At 30.5% G+C, this 26,949-nt stretch overlaps 1 protein-coding gene across 1 annotated transcript in view; it reads left to right on the top strand.

The window, feature by feature from the left end:
* Nucleotides 1-26,949, top strand: part of LOC115887256 — a gene marked incomplete in the record, with an annotated part of 54,290 nt that overhangs the window by 18,171 nt on the left and 9,170 nt on the right. The window contains 6 exon segments of the mRNA XM_030906637.1: nt 784-952; nt 1,030-1,167; nt 12,149-12,313; nt 14,202-14,342; nt 14,402-14,515; nt 16,966-17,139. Of these exon segments, the coding sequence (XP_030762497.1) occupies nt 784-952; nt 1,030-1,167; nt 12,149-12,313; nt 14,202-14,342; nt 14,402-14,515; nt 16,966-17,139 (901 nt within the window).

The following is a 26,949-nucleotide window of genomic DNA, read 5'->3' as shown; positions in this document are numbered from 1 at the left end:
CTGTTGTACTTCCCGTTCCAGTTACACGTATTCTCGTAACTTTGACAATCAAAAATTTTTCATTGGTTACAAGAAAGGCAAGTGTGTTAAACAAATCGTCGGTATACATACCATCAGGGCAGTACCTGAAAATTGCAAAATTTTTTGAACTTGGAGAATCAAGAACGTTATACAGGGCATTCATCTCGTAGATCATCAGCAACCATGCTCGCCGAGAATGGTGGTGATTTACTATAGCTAAAGGAGCTAGGAGGATGGGAGTCTTCAACAGTGGCAGAAACTTACATAGAAAAATCTGGACTTTCAAAGTATGAAAATAACAAATCAAATTTTTCATGATAGCTCCAAAATAATGTGTCTTTAGTGGATACAAATATTTGCCATTCTTCATTAGCATCATCTTCTTCTATATAATCTGTAAATCCCTGGGAGGGATTACAGATTTCTAAGAACAACAAGTGCACTTTTAGTTTCCATGTTCATTATCATGAAAAATGAATTTTGGTATAAGACATTATAATATTTTTATCCCTTACTTGTGTTATTGTTCAATAAAATTTATTTATTAAATAGTAGTGTTTATTGCTCTAAAATCTGCAATTATGATGAAAATCTAGAGAACCTTAACTTTGGCCGATAACAAATAACAGCCTTGGCTGCTTATGATCCTCGGCTATCGCCTCGGATCACAAACTTCAGCCCAGCCGTTATTTGTTGTTTATCAGCCTTATTACATTCAATAACTATAATAGTATATTTCCAAAGATGATATATTTGTTTTAGAAAACCAGAGTACGAATGTTACTTCACTGAATTAGGAGTCAAAAACATTACTATATTTTCCGATCGTCTTATCGATCTACCACCTGACGCAACTTACATGGAAGAAGTGGTTGCCGTGTTCGCAACACCTCCAAATAGTTATTCAGCAGTAACAGATCCAATAGATTTAGTAAGAATATAACATTTTTTAAATATTACGTATATCTACATTACACATAAGTTCGTCTTATATTTTATATTCTGTAGGTCTGTAGTAGGGGTGGAGATTTATCCATGTTAGAAATATTAACGGAATCTGAAGAAACCAAAGATGCTAAAGAACGAGTTATTAGCATTTTAGAAGAACAAAGAAGAACATTGAGATTTGCTATGTCAAGACCTCAGGTACTTAATGTCAAATTTTTCAGTTATTATACATGTATTTGTTACACGTTAACGATTTGTGGTGAATGCAAGTATTACAATATCAAGCGAACTTTGACTTTAACAGTTGAACATTTCTAATGTAATTTCTCATAACAATAACTATTTATCTCTTATGATACAAAGCCCGTTTAAGAGTCTATTACGCTGTACTGTTTGGGTTGCTCTCAGGGGTCGGGTAAAGCGGGTGTGTGGCCGAAGGAAATAATGTATATTATATTTCATGATTAGAGGTATAATTATATTAATTATTGTTTAAAGGTGCCCGGTGGCATGGCGTTGAGGTACAGGCTCTCGTCTACCAATCTCAAGGTGTGGGTTCGATTCCTACACCCGGCATTTCATCAGCCGACTATTTTTATTAAAATAAAAATATTTTTTTTATTTTAATAAAAATAAATATAGTTTGGGTACCTAGGTCGACTCAGCCTTAAATGAGTACTTGGGATTCACAATCCTGAGGTAATAATAGGCGATTGAAGCGTAGTGCTAGCCATATTACCTTCCTTGTATACCGAACAGCTCTAGCATGGCAAGCTGTTACTCCCAAGGCGTTAAACGCTATATACGGGAGCTATTATATTATTATTATATTTCATGATTATATTTCAGAGATCCGCAGCACAAATTACCTATAACAGATGCGAAAGAAAGCGACTGCATCGGAAACCGTTCGGCAAACCCGACACGCCTACTGAGTGGTGTAAATACACCAGTCGTTTAGTCCGGAAACCCTTGTTGTGTCGTCTTCGCTTGCTGGAGTGCCATAGTGCGTGGTTATATGTTTCTTTTTAAAAACGCGTGTAGGATTTTTGTTGAACTTTTGAACTGTTATTTCCAAGTTTTGGTAATTTGTATATCTCATTTAAAATGGGATATAAATGTGTTTATTTATAAGGAAAAAAAAAGATATTTATAGTATAAAAAATTAATTTATTTAACAAAATTTAATTAAAAATGTGACAAAATAGTTACCTTTCTATTGGTTCTATCCGTTCTATCGGACTTTTTTCGACTATATAAATCTTTATTTGTAAACTTTAATACATCAAATATTTTCAATCTAATAAATCATTTAATGATGTAAATAAGAGGAAATTTCTCACATGGATGGTCAAATTCTAGAGTTCTCATTATATCAAACAGCCTCTGAGAAATGTTTTCAACTCAAAATGCCTTTAATTATGTTTGACTACATCATTAAAAAGGGTCTTCAAATACATCAATGTGATATTTGTCTAAAATTTGCAAAAGAATCCGAATCTCTGGATAACTCGAAATTATTTACCCATTTTCCTTTGATCATTTGCCTTTGATCATGAAAGTGGAAAAATTTGTTCATTTTATTTACAGGCTGGAAAAATTATTTATATTAAATTTTGACGAGTTTCGCACTGAAGAAAACATTCAGAGGCTGTTTGATAAAATGAAAACTATAGAATTTTACCACCCATGTGATAAATTTCCTCTTATTTACATCATTAAATTATTTATTAAATTGAAAATACAGTAAAAACTCGATAATCCGAAGAGCGCTAATTCGGATTCCTTGCTATGTATCTTGTAATCCGGATTTCGTTTGATTCGGTAATCCGAATTTGTGGTTCTAACTTGTTTTAACGCGTTTTCTCGAAGCGGTAATTCATTTATATCGTAATAATTTGACGGCCGGATCAAAATGCGATCAGATTAACAAAGCTAAACTACCGAAAAGGTCTTTTAGCCCATATCCTTTCGCAACTTAAGACGGGAATGATATTGGTAAATGCATTAAGCAAATTGATCTTATGGATGCAGTTTGTTTATTCCATAATTCATGGAAAGTTAGAACGACCTCTTTAGAAAAACTTTTATCAGGAAATTTACCAGATTATGACCCTGATGATCTCATTCCCCTAGCCAGTTGCAAAAGAAATTGCAGCAAGTAAAACATGGCTACCAAGACATTTTAAACATGTTGATGCAAATTGATGGAGAGATTCATACAAATGCTGAAATGAATCAATGGGTTGAAAACTCTGAAAATATCGTAGAGGATTGCCAGTTGCAAAAGAAATTGCAGCAAGTAAAACATGGCTACCAAGACATTTTAAACATGTTGATGCAAATTGATGGAGAGATTCATACAAATGCTGAAATGAATCAATGGGTTGAAAACTCTGAAAATATCGTAGAGGATGGTGAATCTCGAACATGAAGTTATAGACGACGCCGACGAGACCAGCGATGAAGAAATCTATATCCAGTCAAAAAAAAATCAAGCACGTTGATGCAATAAAAATGTTTACACTGGGATTGCAGAGGGCTGAAGAGAATCATCTTAGTATTAACGATATTCTTGTCTTAAAAAATATACAAGAGGAAGCTATAGTTAAGCATTCTTCAGTTAATGCACTTAAAAAACAAAGTAAAATCTCTGATTATTTTAAATAATGTAGTATGTATTTTATACTTTGGTATCTATAGGATGTAACACGAGTAACACGAATTCACAACGATGTAACACGAATTCACAACGAGTTTTGTTATAGAATATACTTATTCTTACTTAAATTATATTTGTTGAAGGTTCTGCTAATAAAAATGTTTTATTTTATTCGTTTTTTTAAATATATGTCTATAAAAAATGCAAATCGCGATAATCCGGATTTTTTATTAATCCGGGTTAACATGTGCTTTAATTGATCCGGATTATCGAGTCTTTACTGTATTTTATGCATTAAAGTTTACAAATAAAGATTTATATAGTCAAAAAAGTCCGATAGAACCAATAGAAAAGTAACTATTTTGTCACATCTTTAATTAAATTTTGTTAAAAAAAATAATTTTTTATACTATAAATACCTTTTTTTTCCTAATCTCCTACGAACTGATATAATATGACGAGCAATCTATTAAATTACTGTGAGATTATATGCCTCGATAACATATTGGTGCAGATTATTTTCACCCAAATAAATAATAACCCAAACTATACATTGATGCGGATTGTCTATGAACTCTTTCTGAAGGTCGCAGAAACCTGAACGCGTAATTCGGTGTTCTTTCGCATCTGTTATAGGTAATTTGTGTCCACAGGCCGATCCTGTCGTGTAAAGTCACACCCAAAATTCCAAACACACGTGCTTTGATTAAGGTTTGCAGAGCTTCAGCATTTGCCATAAACTAGCGAGCAATTTTTTATTTACCTTTTTACTTTTTTATTCGAGAAAATTTAGTCCAAACATAAGGAATATTTTGTTGATGTCTGACCATCAAAATCTTAAGAATAAAGAAGTTGTTTAAAAATATTCTACAATACGGATATAGTATAATCCTTTATCTTTAATTTCCTTCTTCATTTGTGTAAAAATACCTAGCCAGTTTTAGATAAAACGTTAAATGCCGAACGCTTATTTTGCTACATTTTCGGACTAGTAAAATGGACTCTTAATCATAAATATTTTTGATTTTATTGTATATTTGTTACGGAAGGTGATTATTCTATTCTTCTAAGGGGTATGGGTAGTAATAAAAACAGTAAAGGATTTGAGTTTCTTACAAAAAAGTAAAAAAGGGGGTAAATAAATAACATTGCAAATATTCACAATATTTCCCAATGGAACAAAAATAATCTTTCAATGTTATTTCTTTTGTTCAATGTCTTTCAAATTATTGGTTTTAGTTACTTCGTACTTCGTATATTTTTACTGTGTTTTTTTATATATTACTTTATATATTACTTTTTATGTAAAATAAAAATAGAAACAGTTCTTAAACATTCTGATTTACATTGAGATTACCAAGATTTTATGTACCTATATTATTGTTTTGGTCTAATAGGACCTAAAAATTCCACAAATATCTTGAAAAAATAAAACAACTTTTTTTAAAAAATTCGATTACAAAAGAACTTGACTTTTGTAAAAACCCGTTTTGTAAATTTAATAAGGTTTATTTTTAACAAGACAGATAAAAATTATCTCAGAAATAATTTTAAAATATGAAATAATCTTAGAAGTATTGTCTGTCTTTACGTTACCACACATGTAGAACCACTTAATGTTTAAAGATATACAAATAAAATGTACAAAGTGAATTAGCAAATGATGTTATAAAGTTGCAACATTTGCTCCCTTGTTATATTGTCATCGATTAAACATTATCGTTATTAAACAATGAAAGTCAATATAAGCCCATTATGTATATGTTTATTTATAAATAACACTTGAACGTTTTGTCTGGTTTCATAATTCATAAGGTGCCATTACACGGCGCGTGGAGCGCCGCGCCTGGACCGTCGACTGCCGCTCTACGCATGCTCTACGCTCCGTGTGATTGGGTCGGCGCGCCGATTTTCGGGCCACGGGCCTGGTATATGAGCAGTTACACGGAGTGTGGAATCCCGCGCCAGGACGCGCCTGAACCGTGAACTGCCGCTCCACACGCCGTGTGTCGTTCCCGTCGACTGGCGGTAAACTGCACACTCCAAAGCAAACGCGCCGCGAACAATTTTCGCCAGTAATTTTTTGAATTTAGTTAAATTTAATTGTTACATAACTTATTTTAATATCTCTATTTAATGTGAAAATGCATAATTTGATATTCGCTTACAGAAATCTATAAATATCATATTAATTAGGTGGAAAATTTTACTGAAAATACAGGGTATACCAAAGATATTTAATATCTTATGGGTATACCAATATACCCTACCATGTTATTGTTTAAAATAATTATTATTATTTATTCTAAATGTTATATAAAGGGTAATGAACACTAGATAAATTTTGCTGAGGTGACTTATGTATGGATGAGTAATAATTACTGTATTTTTTAATAATGTTTATTGCATTTTATACTTCTAAAGATGCGGTTTTCACATCACTATGCTACTTTTTATGAAACCAAAGATGCTACAAGAGTTGTCCTAGTCTTTTTAGTTCCTAAAGTACAGGGAGAATTTTAAAATGTTGCATTTTTCGATCCCATCGTATATTGGTTAACTTATCGAAAAGGTGAAAACTTAGTCTCGTTGAGTTTTTATATAGAATCCAGTAACATTAACTAGTTTCGCTTGTAAATCTCATTTTCGAAATCTGACTTCTATTTGTAAATGACACCCAGTGTATTATTTTTTTTATTTTATTTGCCTTGTTATGGCTTTCTGAAAATACGATATACTCTAACTATTTTTATAATTAAGGATAATTAAGGTAAAAAAATAATTATTTAACTTTTGAACATAAATATACCTGGTTTAAAAAAGTATTATTATCTTATTTAATTTAATTTAACCAGATGATTTTGCTTTCCACTCTGTTATCTTAATAAATTGCACTGAAAATAAAGTTGGAGAATAAATTATTCCATTGTATTAATTTAAACCCAATTTAAATCGATAATCTGTATGTTAAAAAGTTATATAATGCATTTTTTGTATCTGCCTGCCGGTCGGTCGTCCCAACGGCGCACAGTACGGTGGATGATAAGTATAGCGGGACAAAACCGTTTCGTTTGTAAAAATAAGCCAAAAAATGTGTACTAATAAGAATAAATAGTGTTCATTCCAACTGATATAAAAATGCATGAATTATTTTTTGGTCGTATACATTTTTATCAACCAAATTTGATCGTTTTCTGCTCAGCCAGGTAGAGGTCATACGAAAACAAAATATTTACAAGTGCATACATTCTATTTCAAAACTAAATTATGTTGGAGATTGCCAAAGGTATGTAAAAAGGTGTTTTAAAACCAACATCATCTCTTGATCGTTTTGTGGTTGTGGGATATCGTAATGCAATTTTTAGATCCCAACTCTCTTAGTAACGAAGAAAAGAAAGGTGTTAAGACCCATCTACGATCACTTTCCCTTGTTTTTTTAGAGTTCAAGCTTAACAGGTGGACGCCCAAAAGTTTCAATTGGCTAGTATAATAACGAAACAAAGACTCATTAAAGGGTTAATTGAAGAGAATTGAAAAGAAGAATTAGGTTTTGCAAGTACTATGAGCTTTAGGGCTAGTGGGAGTAGGGATGCTGTTGTAATCGTTGAAACCTTAACTGAAACTCCATCGAAAGACACTGAGGTTAAAAAATCAATGAATGACACCGATAGTCAGTTCGGCAATTTTTCTCAAGACAAAAACATTCAAATGATGTTCTAGTTAAATAAAGCATGACTATATGCAAAAGCCTGTTTTAATTTCTCATAATTTCTAATAAAAACTAAATGATTATTACTAGTTTTAATAAAAGTTTTAAAAATTTTCTTAGATACTTACTATATATGAATTTACAATTACAGAGTCTTAAAAATAAAATTAAAATAACTATTTTATTTATTTTTAAATCAAAGAGAATTTCTTAAAATAAAATATACAGGGTTTCACAAGATCACATAATAATAAAAAAATAACTGCTAAAATATTTTTTTTAAGTATTTACCTGATAACATAATTTTATTTATTTAGCAATAGTTTACAGTACGGTTTTTGTGTGTCACGTACGTATAATATAATAGTTTTATTATCTTGTATTTATTTATTTATTAATAAATTAAGTTGTTAATAAATAAATAAATTTAACTCATATGGGTGCTATACATATATTAAGCCATTTGCTACGTTCTTAGATTTTAAGTCCCAAACATCGCTCCTGATGTTTTGTCCCGCTAGAATTACCATCCGCCGCACAGCGAGGCGCGTCTTGGCGCGCCTTGGCGCGGCGCTCCACGCGCCTTGAGCGTGGATCGGCGCTCCACACGCCGTGTAATGGCATCTATATATGGTTGTACAAGGTGATGCAACAGTACGTCGGGCATTTGTAGATTGTAGATTCTATAAAAGAAATACCTTTTATAAGGGTTAAGTACAGATACTGTGTAATAAACATCCCGTGTAATTTCCGATTATCAAATTTATAATATTTATTTATTTATTTAACGAACATTTAACAAATTTATATAATAATAATGTATTGATTCTGGAGTTGCCAATAGGAAATCTGGTCTGCCGTTATAAGCCGTTTCAGGGATTACTCCACGATATATTTGACGCCGATGATGCTGACGCCGACGATGATGATGAGTTCTAAGCCCGCGGTTACATTGGACACGGGTCCGTGCGTTTTTTTATACGTGCGAGCTCTGACGGAATTTACTCGTACGACTATTTTATTATAGTGGTTACATTAGATGCGCGTTCATGGTGTCTTGTGTGTCGAGTTTGTCAAATCGAGCGCCACTACTTTGTTATTGTGTGAGAACATAATGTTAAAATAACTATACTCATGAAAAGAAGAAAATGTTGGGTAAATGATTTATACGCAAGAAGAGGAGAAGAAAATAAATATGTAAAACATTTAGTGAATTAAGACAGCAACTGGTCCAATTTTTTGATTATTTTAGAATGTCTCCATCAACATTAATATATCCCAAATAAAATTAAACCTGGTATTCAAAAATATTCAAATTTTTCGAGGATGTATTGGGATCAGAGAAACAAAATTTGAACGCTCGGACGTGCACTTATTAAAAAAACAAACCAGTTTGTTTTCATCCGACCAACGGAAATTGACGTACGTGCACGGACGCGCACACTCCGATGCAGTGTAACCGCCTGAGTAGATGGTATTTGTTTGATTTTTGCTGCGTGCACGTCCGAGCATGTACGACCAAAAAAAACGTACAATGACACGCATCCAATGTAACCACGGGCTAATTCTGTTTAGCGTGCACCAGGTTTTCCTTGGTAAGTCGAAACCTGATGGTGAGTTGGTGATGCATGGCATGTCATAGTTTTGTTTTGACGTCCATTCCTGATACCAAGCGTCGGTGACGCTCCATTCGTCATGAATTGCATTTAGTGCGGCCTTGGTGGGTGGATTTCTGGATCGGAGGCGGTTGTGGTTAGCATCCTCGATGTCTGTATGGATCGGTAGTTCTCTGTTGTACAATATCTTTTTAAACTCTCTGTACAGAGCGTTTATGCGGCGCAGACTTGGGGGTGAGATGTGACTCAGTACTGGGAGCCATTCTGTGTTTGTGGATTTAATAACATCAGCGATCATTCTCATTGTATTATTGAGCTGTGCTTATTTTGTGGACATGTGGGCTATTGAGCCAAACCGAAGCACGGTATTCGGCAGCTGAGTAGACAAGACTCAGAGCTGACGAGCTTAGAGTCCACACAATTTTTGTATTATATTGTTTCTTGTTTTCAGCTTCTCTGCTGTTTTTGATAAATGCTCTTTAAACGAAAGTGTTCTAACGAGTGTAACACCTAGGTACTTTGGGTTTTTATTATGTTTGAGAGTAGTGTTCAAACTGGACACTGAGTTCTCTATTTGCGAGTTTGTTATTCAGGTGAAAGCAGGATAGTTCTGTTTTGCTAGCGTTTGGTTGGACTCTATTTCCCGAAATATTTCCCTAACTTCCTGAGATCAGCCGTCAAAATTTCCACTGCTTCTTCGAATGAGCCGCATCTTATAGTATATCCCCAATTATAATAAAGTAAGTGATGAGATGGCTTGGAAATAAAGATCGTTATCATTTTATATGCAAAATTATATGGGAAATCTTAACTATCGTCATTTGCAAACCAATTCGGCTTGATTTATTTCGATCATACGTTATAAATCAATTAATTGTAGCAAGCCTCTAGTGTTATTAGATTTTCAGGACATCAATTTGAATTTTTAATTATTTTTTGCTGATGAAATCCATGATGAAGTCCATTATTAAGAACCTGTAGAGATTAGACGGACGGTTGCAAGACCCTGATCAGTTTTGAGTTAATAATGTGTTGAAAAATAGAAATGTTGTGAAGAAATTTTTAAAAACATTGCTGACTTACATAAAATAACAATTATTATACCTCTCTTGTTGTCAAATTGGCTTGGAAATGACGACTGATGAAAAAAGTTTGTAATAAACTTAGAAATTCATAATTTAGAATATCTGTCTTCTTAAAACTAAAAAATCCTTTCTTCATATTACAGGACTGATATAGAAATCAATGCAAATTCTCCCTGCAAATAAAGGGCTATTTAAAAAAAAGGCAAATTTGGGAAAGCTGACTTTTTTATACCTGAATCAACATACATTAGGGATTTTAATTTTGATAAATTAAAAGCGGAACACCGTGGAACTCATTACTATAACTCATTATGAAAACAAAATTATAAAAAAAATAAACACAAAATAGTGTGTTTAAAATATATTTTATCCACATTCAAAACAGTTCAAATTTATTATATTGATACTATTTAACTGTACTACATGTCTTCAATTTTCAAATGGTTGTGCTGGGTGTAAATGACACTCTTTCGCGCTCCACGTTTGTGCAAAGCTAACGCTCTCCCCAGAAAGTGTTAGCAAAATGAGCACCGTTATAGTTGCTCGGAAAAAATTATAATATTTAAAATTAGGTCCACGGATTTAATAAGAATAACAGTGAGTGGATGAACATACAAAAAAATATTTGTAATTTCGATTTTTATCAAGCTAAACATAGCATTTTGCCGTGTGTGAGCACCAAATTTTTCAGCAGTATAGTATTATTTATTACTGAAATAAAAAATAATACTATAGCAAAAAGGCAATAATATTCTCGATTATAATAAATTGTAATTATTTTTTTGTATGCATCAATAGAAAATTAAATGTTTTTTGCATAAAACATATACAGGGTGTTTTAAAACAAGTCAAAAACTTCAGGGGGTGATTCCTTGTTCAAAATAAAGGGTAGTTTGCTTCATAAACGTTAGGTCAAAAGTCAACCATTAGGGAGATATTGCGGTACAAAGATGGCGGAAAAATAATGTTTTTATTTTTTATCTTGAAAACGAAAAGAGATAGACTAATAAAATTTTATGGAAGCATTACTGTTACGAAAACACACTTTCAGGTAATTTTTTTACTTTTTTAAAATGAGTGGAAGGGGTTGAAATAAACTACCCCTATCATTCTTGTTAACGAAATTTAAAGAAAAATCTTATCAAACACATGCAAAAAAATTAATTTTGATAGTTTAGTTTGCTTAGAAACTTTTTTATCTCTTGTATTTTTTTGATAAAACTCACCGATTTGAAATTAAAAAATAAAATGTGAAGCATTACATGTCAGGAAGAAAAAACATTTTCTGATAAAGAATCTAGTGGGCTGCTGTAATTTTTTTACGAAAAAATCTAGTCGGCCTCTGTTACTTTTTAGGATGTTCCTAATATTATTTTATTTGACATTACTCTACTGCACTACGTTATTATCTAGATGATTATTATCATCGTTATTATCACTAGATTCTTAATATAAAAATGTTTTTTGTCCTGACATGTTACATGTCCTTTACATTTTATTTTTTAATTTCCAATCGGTGAGTTTTATCAAAAAAACACAAGAGGTAAAAAAGTTTCTAAACAAACTAAACTATCCAAATTAAAGCATTTGCATGTGTTTGATAAGATTTTTCTTTAAATTTCGTTAACAAGAATGATAGGGTTAATTTATTTCAACCCCTTACACTCATTTTAAAAAAGTAAAAAAATTACCTGAAAGTGTGTTTTCATAACAGTAATGCTTCCATAAAATTTCATTAGTCTATCTCTTTTCGTTTTCAAGATAAAAAATAAAAACATTATTTTTCCGCCATCTTTGTACCGCGATATCTCCCTAATGGTTGACTTTAGACCCAACGTTTATACAGCAAACTACCCTTTATTTTGAATAAGGAATTACCCCCTAAAGTTTTTCGCATTTGTTTTGAAACACCCTGTATACGAAATAGGATTGTTAAACAAAAAATAAATTCATCACCGCAAAACCCTCTGCTAAACACTTTTCCTAATTACTTAAACATTTTAACCTAAAAACACTCTAATGGTATTAAATTTCGTAGAAAACATAAGGTCGATAATTTGTTTTTGGTATTGACCGAAGATGTCAAAGCATATTGTTTATTTTTTAGATCCAGTTTGTTTTATACGAAACACATTCTGAATTAGAAAAAGAGAACGAGGATATGGTCAACAATACCTTAAGGGACGTCAACAAATTAGCCAAATTACAACACGCCACGCTTCAAGGAAAATTTTGCCTGTCGGATTTTCAAGCCGATGAAACAATTTCAATGGTAAACAAACTAATTAAGTTTTGTAAGATAACGTTTTAAATTATACACCGGGTGCGTCTCGAAAGTGACTCACTCCTATAACTTTTTTATTTTTTCAGATAAAAAAACGAAATTTGAAAAATTAACGAGAGTCGTTATGAATCGCATGTTGCAATATCAAATAAACCATACTCAAAACTGTCAAAAGTTGACATATGATATGTAATTCTATTCAGAGTGTCATTTTCTATCGAATAAAGTAACAAAATACCGAGGGTGCCATTTAAAAATCAAAAGTTGTAGTCATTTCCGGTGAAGCAGGAAGTGACCGAAAACAATAATGGAATACGTCAATCAATCCTAATTTATGGCATATACTAACACACCAAATCTCGGTTTTTTATCTCAAAAAATAAGAAAATTATCGGGGTGAGTCACTTTTGAGACGCACCCGGTATACTGTGTACCGTGTGTTGCATCGCCCACCTGGACATCCCATGTAAATTTTAAAAATGATGAATAAGTTTTCCCCATCTTATTGTACAGAAAAATATATTTGAAACTTTTTAAAGAACTACATAAAATGAAGCAAATCGTTCATTTTGAATGGTTTATACGGATTCGTTCTTGAGTTATGAGAGATACAAAAATATTAAATCAAAAATTTAAAATAATGCGGTCCTGATAAAACAAACATAACAATCACGTCATCAAGTTATGTCACAATATGATAAATCTATTATGGTTTTCTTCTACAGAGATCTGTCAAAAATATTTTCAGTTATATCCTTGTTTATATTATAAGGGTTATATTATCTATGAAAAATTACAAAAACAGAGTACGTAAAGATACGAGAATTTTTTAAAAATCAAATATATTTCGTAGACGAGTAAACACACTGCTTTAAAAGAAAATGTATTTATTGAACTAATTGAAAATTAAGAGTACCTGCTAATAATTAAAAAATGGATAATCGTCCAATAATTCTTGGTGTTCGGAATATTTAAATGACTTAAAATTATGCTTCTTCAAATTCGCCAAGCAGTGGAACGATGTTTTTTGACTATTTCTCCAAGTATTCTGGTACTTACTTGGTTTTCAGATTCCACTTGTAGAGATGTAACTACGATATTTAATTAATTTTCATTTATTTATTGTTTCTCCATGTTCCTCATCAATATTAATCTTCTTTTTTAATTTACATTTTTTAATAACTGTTCGGGTTGGAATCCTCTAATATTTATTAAGTCGAGCATATTTTGAAAATGTACAGAAAATAAATCCTTTACAGCCTGTAGATTTTTTCCTCCATAATACATAACCACTAAACTATTTTTTTCTTTAGTTGTTTGTGTTATTCATATTTACAAGTTATATTTATCACATATAAAATCAATATGACCTTAAAAATTATTTCTTTTAAATTTATTTTTGGCAACAATAAAGTCAATTTAGCATTAAAAGATTGAATTTGAAGGTCACACCTTTGTTATTTTAATCAGGACCGTATAATTTTTTTTGATTAATTTAGTATTTTTGTATCTCTCGTAGCTCAAGAACGAATAAATTCGTATAAATCATTCAAAGTGAACAATTTGCTTCATTTTAAGGAGTTTTTTAAAAAGTTTCAAATAATTTTTTCTATAAAATAAAATGGGGAAAACTTATTCACCATTTTTTAAATTTACATGGGATTTCCTATGTCCAGGTCGGCAATGCAACAGACTGTATGCGAATTAAGAATAGTTAAGAAAAAAAATATTTTCCATAATAATTAGTCACCATTATAAAATACGTTAAATTATAATTCTTTTAATGCTGTAGTTTTTTTTACATATAGAGAGAGATATTCTTTTGATAGACAAGTTATAGTTTTTGCTTAAATTTATGTGCGTTTTTTATTTTTAGGAAATTAAAGAGATAAACAACAACGAGAAGACTATTTCAGAGAGTGGCGATAAACCAAACCAAACCAAACGAACTTCCATCGATTCTGTAGCGTCCAAACTTACAGTTGATTTTAAGGAAAGATTGCTCGATAATCTTCAAGTAACATTCTAATAAATCTGTATTTTAATTTTAGTATTATTTATATAGTTTACTTATAGATTCCAGATACGGATATTTTTATCAATCCAGATTTGCCCAGCTTATGTCCTAATGAAAATTCCTGCATTAATGTAAAGAAAGAAGGATGCTATTTAGCACTTATACAAAGAAAAGTAAGTTGTATGTTTAAAAATCAATCAAAATAAAAAAACTCTCTATATTTTGATTGTAAATTGTGTAGTTTGTTGTAGTAATATTACATTTTCCAACAAATCTATATTAGACCTTTGATTAAAAAATATAAATGAGCCATCATATCCATAGAAATTATGAAAATTTAACACTACAATGCAGGGTGTCCCAGAAATAAGTGCAAAGATTTTAAGGGGTGGTAGATCTGGCTAAAAGAAACATATTTTCTCTTTACCGTTTTTAAAATAAATTGATAATAACCGAGTTATTTAACTTTGAAAATTAAAAAAATAATGTCAACATTTTAAGAACCGCCGCGCCGGCAGTCGATAATCAGCAGCAAATACCAAGCAATTACCAGAGTCTCAGCTTATTCGACGCCCAGTGTTGACACGTTGACTAGAAAAAATTAAAACGACTAACGAAGTAATTAGCAACTAAAAATAATTTATATTTCGATTTGAATATTAAAAGTATTTTTACAGGCTTACCGTACATTTGCCTATCTTTTAATTTTGTCAGAGGTTTACTATTTTGAGTAAAATCTCAAATGAATTGGATAACCTAAAGTTATCGAATGGAAGGAGGAATGTCGAATGTCGATCTGGAATATTTATATTATGAGTTTGCCGTTTAAAGTTGTTTAAAGAAAATTTATAATGTGTTTGTGTAGAATTGTTTGATGTCTAAAAGTTAAAATAATATTCTGCTAAAAGTTATAACATGTGATGTTCAGCTTAATAGATATGTGGGTGTGCACGTGTTTGTGTAAGAGTAAGCACTATCAAAATATTTATACGGTATAACTATTGAGAGAAAAGAGTTTTATTAATCCAATTTACTATTCTGTAAAAAAAGGTATTTAAAATAGTAGATGTTGCACTATACTTAATTGTAATCTATAATGATTAAAAAATCTACGCAGGGTGTCCCAGAAATAAGTGCAAAGATTTTAAGGGGTGGTAGATCTGGCTAAAAGAAACATATTTTCTCTTTACCGTTTTTAAAATAAATTGATAATAACCGAGTTATTTAACTTTGAAAATTAAAAAAATAATGTCAACATTTTAAGAACCGCCGCGCCGGCAGTCGATAATCAGCAGCAAATACCAAGCAATTACCAGAGTCTCAGCTTATTCGACGCCCAGTGTTGACACGTTGACTAGAAAAAATTAAAAACGACTAACGAAGTAATTAGCAACTAAAAATAATTTATATTTCGATTTGAATATTAAAAGTATTTTTACAGGCTTACCGTACATTTGCCTATCTTTTAATTTTGTCAGAGGTTTACTATTTTGAGTAAAATCTCAAATGAATTGGATAACCTAAAGTTATCGAATGGAAGGAGGAATGTCGAATGTCGATCTCGGAATATTTATATTATGAGTTTGCCGTTTAAAGTTGTTTAAAGAAAATTTATAATGTGTTTGTGTAGAATTGTTTGATGTCTAAAAGTTAAAATAATATTCTGCTAAAAGTTATAACATGTGATGTTCAGCTTAATAGATATGTGGGTGTGCACGTGTTTGTGTAAGAGTAAGCACTATCAAAATATTTATACGGTATAACTATTGAGAGAAAAGAGTTTCATTAATCCAATTTACTATTCTGTAAAAAAAGGTATTTAAAATAGTAGATGTTGCACTATACTTAATTGTAATCTATAATGATTAAAAAATCTACGATGAATAAAGTTTAAGTTTTTTTGTCGAAATTTCAAAATGTCAACTTATATTTTATAGCAGAAGAAAAACATACAGAATGTGGATAACGTAAGAGGTGGTAACATTTTCAAAGCATTATAAACAAATTTCCCGAAATTAAACAGCGGCACTCAAAAGTTTTTCAATATTTTCCGGAAAATGTAAAAAAATATAACATTTTCAACTTTTTTTTCGCAAAAATCCCTCATGGGCGAGTTTCTGGGGTCCAACTATTCTACCAGTTAAAATACTTGTAATTATTTCTGTGACAGCCTGTATACAGGGTAATTGACCCTCGTCTCTGACTTTTTCAAAAAGAAGTGTGACATCTGGTGACACCTTGAAACCTATTTTTTTTTCTGCAACCATACTATTTCTTTTCTTAATCGAAACACATTTTTTAATAATTTTTATTAACTTTTATATTTAAGGTTTTGCCATATCCAAGCGGTGCATTGGTATATTTCAACACGTTGTATTTGTAAAAAGAACATTTGTTAACTAAAAATTGTTAAAACCATTTTCACCAAAAAGTCACATAGTATTTCGATAAATAACTTCTTCTAGTCGTGTTATTGGCAGAAAAAATAAATAAAAAGCAACTCATAAACCCTAATTCAAGCCAGTCATATTGAACACTTAATGGAATCGCTAATATTGCGTTTTTAGAAATTTTATTCAATTGTAATTACTGTAAAATGAATAAAAAATACGTTTTTTTATAGGAAATTGTTCGTTTGGATGACAAATATATGATTCAAATGGCAGAAAATAGGGGATTGTTTGGTAGTAACACAACGACCACTACTACTAAGTCAAAAACGAGTAGGACGTCGAAGAAAAAACCGACTAAAGCTGACAGGAAACCAAAACATAGAAAAAAATTACTGGATGCAGAAGTAAATTATTTCTTATAATTTTGCAATTAATAATTAATTTATGAAATTCGAGCATTTTTAAATAATTTTTTATCATGAAGAAACAGTGTCAAGATTATTATGAAAACCACTTTTTTTGTTTCGAAAAAAAATTATTTTCAGACGGAATAGTGATAAAGAAAAATGATATTTTAATTGCTTAGCATCAAGATATGTTTGTTCTCAAAAAAAGAGATATATAAACATACTAGAATATCGAAAAATGTATTTGCTAAGAGGCAGAGATATTGCAAAACAGATGTACAAATAAAAATTTAAATTTATGTATATTAGTGAACATGTTTATGTATAATTTGTGCACTAATACTGTATAGGTTAGTTTGAAATGTTTGTAAAGCAATGATTTTTAAATATTTTGTTCAAATGAAAATTTAACATTAGTATAAAACAAAACTGTAGTTGAAAACTCAGATAACGTTTCTAAAATAAATCTCTATGTCTCTACATTTTTATTCATATTTTATTATTTTAATTTCAGTAAGTATAAATATACTAAAATTTTTCTAGATAATCCAGGATAGGGCAACTATTTTTGGAAATCGTCCCACAAGTTTTTCTTTAAATTTTGTTAACAACAATGATAGGGTTAGTCTATTTCGTCCTCTTCCACTATTTTTAAAAAATGAATAAAATTCCTGGTGCGTCTCAAAAGTGGCTCACCCCTATAAATTTTTTTAGGTAATTATGCAGTATAGGTGTTTTTCGTATTTTTAGTGATATCTCAAAAATTCTTTTTTTACGTGATTCTAGAGACCAAATACAACACCAATCCGTGTGCGCACGTTGAAATTTTTTTTTCTGATGTTAAGACAAGTTGAGCCGAACTCCTCTTCATATCGAGCGTTGGGCGGGTTGGTTAGCGTGGTTATTTGGAGGGTGTTAATTCATTGGTTAGTCATAGGTAATTATATGATTAATTATTTTAACGCTCGTTACCAAAATGCGTCCCGTAAGTATCAATTTTTTTTATAATAAATATGTAAATTATAAATTTTCTAAAATAAAATTTCAACATGCGCACACGGATTTGTGTTGTATTTGGTCTCTTCTTCTTCTTCTTCTTCAAATGCCTTCTTCGTTGCGAAGGTTGGCAATCATCAGTGCTATACGTATTCGTGACACAGCCGACCGAAATAGTTGGTATGTGGTGCACCCGAACCAGTCACGTAAGTTTCTCATCCATGAGTGGCGCCTTCTTCCTACACTTCTCTTTCCTTGAATTTTTCCTTGTAATATCAGTAGGTGGTACTTTTCTCCTCTCATGACGTGTCCAAGGTACTGAAGTTTACGCTTTTTTACCGTTATGATAATTTCTTTTTCCTTTTTTATTCTTTTCAGGATTTCCATGTTGGTCACTTATCGGTCCATTTTACCCTAAGCATTCTACGGTACAGCCACATCTCGAATGCCTCTAGTTTCCCTATGTCAAGTTTATTCAGAGTCCAAGTCTCTACACCATAATACAGCACCGACAAAACATAGCATCGCACCATTCTGATTTTTAAATCCAAGCTGAGATCGCTGCCACAGAGCACTCTTTTCATTTTCACAAATGTTGTTCTCGCCTGTCCTATTCTAGTTTTAATTTCTTCAGAACAGTCGTTATTTTTATTTACAATTATACCTAAGTATTTATAACTGTCAACTTTTTCTATGGTGTGGTTATTTATATGAATTTGTGAATTGTTTGGTGTTGTTTTGGTTATTATCATAAATTTTGTCTTTTTTACATTTAGTGACAGTCCGAGCTCTTCACTCGATGTATTAACTTTATCTACTAATATCTATAAATCGTTTAGGTTGGCAGCCATCAGGATCGTATCATCCGCATATCTTATATTGTTGATAGGCACTCCGTTAATTTTTAGTCCTTTCGTTTCATCGTCCAATGCTCGTTTCATTATTTCCTCTGAATAGAGGTTAAATAACATCGGTGATGTTATTAGCACGCACTCCTGCCTAACGCCTCGACGGATTTCTATTTCTTCGGTGTTATTCCCTTCTATTTTTACCACTGCTTTTTGATTAAAATAAAGATTCGTAATAATTTTTATATCTCTGGTGTATAAGTTCTTTTCTTTCAGAACCTGGATAAGTTGTTCGTGTCTGACCCTATCGAAGGCTTTGTTGTAATCAATGAAACATATATAGAGATCCTGATTCATATCCATACATCGTTGGGCGAGAACGTTCAAAGCAAATAGTGCTTCTCTTGTGCCTAAGCCATCTCGGAAACCGAATTGAGTCTCGCTGATATCCTGTTCTAATGTTTTGTAAATCCTGTGATGTATCACCTTCAGAAGTATTTTTAGCGTATGACTCATTAGACTGATTGTTCGAAAGTCTGTGCATTGCCTTGCATTATGTTTTTTCGGGATAGTGACGAACGCTGATAGCAACCATTCCCTGGGTATAATACCTGTTCTGTATATGGTGTTGAACAGATCTGTTAGACTGTGTATGGTCTCTAAAATCACGTGTATTTGGTGTATTTGGTCTCTAAAATCACATTAAAAAAGATTTTTTGAGAAATCTCGAAAAAAGTGTTTCAATATTTTCCGGAAAATGTAAAAAAATATAAAATTTTCAACTTTTTTTTCGCAAAAATCCCTCATGGGCGAGTTTCTGGGGTCCAACTATTTTACCAGTTAAAATACTTGTAATTATTTCTGTGACAGCCTGTATACAGGGTAATTGACCCTCGTCTCTGACTTTTTCAAAAAGAAGTGTGACATCTGGTGACACCTTGAAACCTATTTTTTTTTCTGCAACCATACTATTTCTTTTCTTAATCGAAACACATTTTTTAATAATTTTTATTAACTTTTATATTTAAGGTTTTGCCATATCCAAGCGGTGCATTGGTATATTTCAACACATTGTATTTGTAAAAAGAACATTTGTTAACTAAAAATTGTTAAAACCATTTTCACCAAAAAGTCACATAGTATTTCGATAAATAACTTCTCCTAGTCGTGTTATTGGCATAAAAAAATATTATTAACTAGAAACTTAACAATAAATAATCGTATTTAAATATTAATTATGAAATATAAAATTAATGATTTAATTATTTGTTTCAGTGGGGTATTTGTATTTAGAATTATAAACACATTATTGAGTCTACTCTATATTTTAACTTGGCAGAAAAAATAAATAAAAAGCAACTCATAAACCCTAATTCAAGCCAGTCAAAACCAAAAATACGAAAAACACCTATACTGCATAATTATCTTTTTTTATTTTTTCAGATAAAAAAAACGAGATTTACCAAATCTCGTTTTTTGTAGTATATGTATTTTGTAGTATTTTCGTTAGTATATAACATAAATTAGGATTAATTGACGTATTCAATTTTTTTCATCATTTCCGGTTCCCCCGGAAATGACTACAACTTTTGATTTCTAAATGACACCCTCGGTATTTTTTTACTTCATTCGATAGAAAATGACACTCTGAATGGAATGACATATCATATGTCAACTTTTGACATTTTTGCATATTTAAAATTGTAACATGCGGTTCATAACAACAATTTACTTGAAACTAGGTATTTCGAGCATGTTGTGAGCATGTGGTATCAAATTATTCGTAAAATATGCTTTTTCCAAATATGCTAAAGAGCCAGCCTTGTTCCTTTTAATTTTTAATAATCAGAAAAAATGAAAATATATAGGGTGTACCATTTAAAAAATTTGAGATTTTTTAATTTTAAGTAGTTGAAGTTCATAAATATATTTTGAACACCCTGTAGCATTTAACTAAAATATCTTAACATATATCTTCTTTTTAATCTCTATAGAACTCTCATACTAAATTTTGGTATTCCAACTTCAGAAACAATGGTACCACTGACAATTTTTTACCACACTGCAATTTAACATTTGTATAAACAAATTTAAATATTACAAAAACTGTTAATTTTAGGTATATAACATTATATATAAAAAAGTTATAGAATTTTACGCAGAATCCAAAAATTAAATAAAAAATAGGGCGTTGCCTTTAAAAAAACATATGTTATATCCGCCACACTTTTTTGAAGCACCCTGTATACTCTATAATAATTTTAAAATGTGTATCTTAATCTTCCTTATAACTTTTGTATTTAATATTTTTTTGTAAACCTCAAAACAAATGAGATAATGGACTTTACTCTATCGTTGACTCACCCTGTACATCAGTGTTATAAAAATTGAGATATGATTAAAAATACGATTTAGACATCTTTTAACCGGCCAGGACAAGACATGAAAAACATTAGACGATCAAACTATTTTTCCAAGGCTCCTTGATTACAAATTATTGTTTTTAACACAGTTATGGAACTCTAGATTGAAATTTAAAATACTTTTTTTAAGGAAAAATGTCAAAAGTTGACATATGATATGTCATTCTATTCAGAGTGTCATTTGCTATCGACTAAAGTAAAAATATACCGAGAGTGCTATTTAAAAATCGAAAGTTGTAGTCATTTCCGGTGAAACAGGAAGTGACCAAAAAAATTGAATACGTCAATCATTTCTAATTTATGTCATATACTAACATACCAAATCGCGTTTTTATCTGAAAAAATACAAAATATGCCGTCTCTCGTAAGAAGATTCCTCACGTAAAAATTAGATTTATTTTTTATATCAACATAGGTCCGATTTTGCTTTGCTATAAAGCTATAAGCGGTTAAAGTTTTCATTTTTTTTCGAAATATTATAATTTTCTTCCAAAATTTTTGGCGATTTGAATAAAATTTTGAGGGTAAGAGTTGCTATAAGTGCGACATATTTTAAAGCTAAAAAAGTGTCACCAATGACGTGCCATATTCACCAGTGACGTGCATGTGGGTTATCACTGGAATATTAAAAAAAACATGTATGCCACTGACTTTTTTCTCTTGTCAATCTTTTTGATGAGATAAACGCAATTTAATGAGTTTACCTTAATCCAGGTCTAATGCAAACTTTAAATTTTGTTAATGTCATTAACTGGCCAAAGTGTTAAATAAGTACTCATTAATTCCTCATCAGACATGGTTGCGTAGTTTTACAGTTACAGGATGTTAAAACTTTTAAAAAATAGGCCTTTAGTAAATATCTAAAAGACTATCATTTTTTTTAATTAGCGGTAGGTAGCACTGTACAGGGTGAGTCAACGATAGAGTAAAGTCCATTATCTCATTTGTTTCGAGGGTTACAAAAAAATGTTAAATACAAAAGTTATAAGGAAGATTAAGATACACATTTTAAAATTATTATAGAGTATACAGGTTGCTTCAAAAAAGTGTGGCGGATATAACATATGTTTTTTTAAAGGCAATGCCCTATTTTTTATTTAATTTTTGGATTCTGCGTAAAATTCTATAACTTTTTTATATATAATGTTATATACCTAAAATTAACAGTTTTGGTAATATTTAAATTTGTTTATACAAATGTTAAATTGCAGTGTGGTAAAAAATTGTCAGTAGTACCATTGTTTCTAAAGTTGGAATACCAAAGTTTGGTATGAGAGTTCTATAGAGATTAAAAAGAAAATATATGTTAAGATACTTTAGTTAAATGCTACAAGGTGTTCAAAATATATTAATAAATTTCAACTGCTTAAAATTAAAAAATCTAATTTTTTTTAAATGGTACACCCTATATATTTTGATTTTTTCTGATAGATTTTGCTAAGCTCTTCAACTTTTATTAAGTAGGTCATATATCTATTTTTAATAATTTGCGATTTATTCCAATTTTTTCTATTTTTACCCATATCTTTAATACAATTACGCTATAACATCATAGTTACCATGACAAAAAATAATAATTATTATCAAAATTTCATATGTCTGTTAAGCAAGTTAAGAATAGAAGGTGAGGTTTTAGTTTAATTTGTTGTAATAAGTATAAATGGTAGAGGTAGAGGTAATAGTTTCAGATTTTCCTGAAAATAGATTAGTCAATGTGACTGATATACACAAACAAGCCAAAATGCACATATTCTTTGGTTCAGTACTATATCTTATATAGTACTTTGCTAAGTATTATAAGAATATATGTAGATTATCTAGAAAACATTTTCATATTATATTATATTATAATATTTTCAGTGTGTAATGGGACGGTTTCGTGGCAGTAGTAATACTGGCTTTACGAAATGAATTATAAACCAGAATTACTACGAGAAAAAAAACTTTACTGTATGTCGAAGAAAATTTCAATATAAGTAGTAGTCAACAATTAGATAATCTAGTTAGTATTACCCTAATCTGTGGCTATTCGGCCCGACGGAAAATCCAAATGTCATCTTTCATAATATAGAAATACACCAAGAAATCCACGACTACGATTTTAGTTTATTTCAGTAAAGATAGTTAATTTTAACTAATAATAACAATTTTGTAACTAATTATTAAACTACTTGTTAAAAATAAGTAATAAATATGTTTGTTTTGTCACGGCAACTATGATGTTATAGCGTAATTGTACCTATTAAAAATTAGGGTAAAAATAGAAAAAAATTGGAATAAATCGCAAATTATTAAAAATAGGTATATGACATACTTAATAAATGTTGAAGAGCTTTGCAAAATCTATCAGAAAAAATGAAAATATATAGGGTGTACCATTTAAAAAATTTGAGATTTTTTAATTTTAAGTAGTTAAAAAAACGAGATTTACCAAATCTCGTTTTTTGTAGTATATGTATTTTGTAGTATTTTCGTTAGTATATAACATAAATTAGGATTAATTGGACGTATTCAATTTTTTTCATCATTTCCGGTTCCCCCGGAAATGACTACAACTTTTGAATTTTAAATGGCACCCTCGGTATATTTCTACTTTATTTGATAGAAAATGACACTCTGAATGGAATGACATATCATATGTCAACTTTTGACAATTTTGTATATTTAAAATTGTAACATGCGGTTCATAACAACAATTTGACTTGAAACTAGGTATTTCGAGCATGTGGTATCAAATTATTCGTAAAATATGCTTTTTCCAAATATGCTAAAGAGCCAGCCTTGTTCCTTTTAATTTTTAATAATCAGAAAAAATGAAAATATATAGGGTGTACCATTTAAAAAATTTGAGATTTTTTAATTTTAAGTAGTTGAAGTTCATAAATATATTTTGAACACCCTGTAGCATTTAACTAAAATATCTTAACATATATCTTCTTTTTAATCTCTATAGAACTCTCATACTAAATTTTGGTATTCCAACTTCAGAAACAATGGTACCACTGACAATTTTTTACCACACTGCAATTTAACATTTGTATAAACAAATTTAAATATTACGAAGACTATTAATTTTAGGTATATAACATTATATATAAAAAAGTTATAGAGTTTTACGCAGAATCTAAAAATAAAATAAAAAATAGGGTGTTGCATAGGGTGAGATAATGGACTTTACTCTATCGTTGACTCACCCTGTACATCAGGGTTATAAATTTCAATAAAATATAATAATAATTTAGACTAAATAAATAATTTATTAATTTTATTTTTATTTTATTAATTGTGATTAATAAAATCAATCGAGATCGAAATCAACAAAATATCAAGAAACGACTTTTAATCGGCATTAAACACAAGTCTACACAATTTTGCTAACAAGAGAAAAAACAGTGACACACGTTTTTTTTAGAAAAATATTCAAGTGACAATCTGTAGAGAATTTTTTAGCATTAAAATATGTACTACTTATAGTAACTTTTACTTATTTAATTTCAGTCGCTAAAAGCACTTGGAAGAAAATTTTAATATATCGAAAAAAAATAAGACTAACCTCCTGTAGCTACGAAAAATTGCAGTATCGGACCTATGTTGATGTAAAAAATAAATCTTATTATTAAGTGAGGAATCTCCCCACGAGAAATGACACATGTATTTGAAGCACCCTGTATACATAATTTAAATAGTTTTTATAAAAATAAGTTTTATTAAGAATCAAGTGTTAATGCATAATATATCAGAGTGGTGCTGAACCTATATTTGATCTCCAAAGTTTTACTTTTCAGATTGACAGGATAGCAGCACCAACTCACACTTACCTCTCACACACTCAACACGAGATTCTCCTCTGTCATCGGTGTCAACTGGAGCAGGAACATATCAAGTTCCCTTCTTCTAATTATAAAACATGGTGGATCACCACGACGAGACATCTCATCAACTTACGAAAATTTCTAGTAAAACAAAAAATAATACCTTCCAAACGAATAAAGAATATCAGCAAAAAAAGTATTGTTAACAGTATGAGTCTGAATAATATTCCAAATAATATTGACGAGATTCTTGTACAGAACAACGCTTTGTTAAAATTTCCTTTGTATCCTAAACTTAAATTGCCCAGAGAAAATAAGTTTATCAAAACTGAAGTGCCAATTAGCGTAACAAATGTAGAGTTTCCGGATTATTGTATAATTTGCACTAAATAGTTTGTGTTGCTATGAATATTTTATAGGCTGTGATCTTTAAAAAAGAGTACCTATATTATTGTTATAAGATAAAAATTTATTATTAATATTAATTCGTATGGTCGTATATTATTTTGTTATATCTTAAATATTAATTTATATTGTTATTTTTAATATCATTATTTTTGTTTATAAAAAATAGATGTTTCACAGGTTACTTAAAACTGAGCTTAAAAATATATTGGTTTGGTTAGGTATGGTTTGGTTTGGTTGGTTAAATATCAAAATGTAGCTAATATGAATCGTAACGCTGGGTCTACCTCAAAATCAAGTTATATCAATGGTCTGTGTACTTTTTTTTGTTTAAAACTGTTACTCTTTTCATACTTTGAATAAAAAGATTAAGGAAGGAGTATAATACTATCCATAAATTCATGCATGGTGGACGGAACAGACATCATAAGTCCCTATCATCAAAGAGTAGATAAGACTCTATCCACAGAATATACTAACGAAAAAGAAGCCCAAGTTCCTTGTAATAAATCGGTTCCATGTTCGTAACGCCATCTCTCGACAAAGTTGACATTTACAGGTTAGCCAAAGGGGTGCGGGGCCGGGGGGAATTGTAAAAAACACTTTTTTATTTTAATTATTTTTATTCGCTATTTGCAATTTTATTTTTAAAACATATTATCTGAAACAATCACATAATATGTCTTAAAAATAAAATTACAAACGGAAACAAAAGGAATTAAATAATCTGAAAATCTACAAAGTTTATTGATAAAAAGTTAGGCTATGCAAATTGATATATTAAGTATAACCTCTTTGGTATAACATTGTTAAACAAACATTAACAAATCATAACATATCAGATCATAGAACTAAAAAAAGTACTATTACATAAAAACAGGTGATACAATACTTCAAAATTAATTTTAACATAATATCAAAACCGAAAAATGAAATTGCAAACACAACCACACTTATCACAACAAAAATTAACATACACTTCCGCGGCAAATGTCCAAGAAAGACTGATCATTCTGATTGGTCCTGGTCCGGTCGTAGCTCACGTCGTATCGTCGGTAAGCAAAATCCCTGTCCAAAAATCTTGACGATCAGCGCCATCACCCGTCATAATTGGGAAACTTTTGCTGGAACCATTTTGAGTATTTCACTTACATGGCCCTGACTCTATCTATATTATCTACTCTTTGCTATCATAGACTAATGTCACGTCCTAGAGATAGATTGGATACTGATTAAACAAATAAGTCCTTCATTTAGAGCCACCTGTTGATCCGGAAGAAACTAATGGAGAGTTTTGGTATAACATAATTTTGGCGTTCCGTT

Source organism: Sitophilus oryzae, unplaced genomic scaffold (genome assembly GCF_002938485.1).
Source record: "Sitophilus oryzae breed Bouriz unplaced genomic scaffold, Soryzae_2.0 scaffold_557_pilon_pilon, whole genome shotgun sequence".
NCBI lineage: Eukaryota > Metazoa > Arthropoda > Insecta > Coleoptera > Curculionidae > Sitophilus > Sitophilus oryzae.
This window is presented reverse-complemented; position numbering and strand designations above follow the sequence as displayed.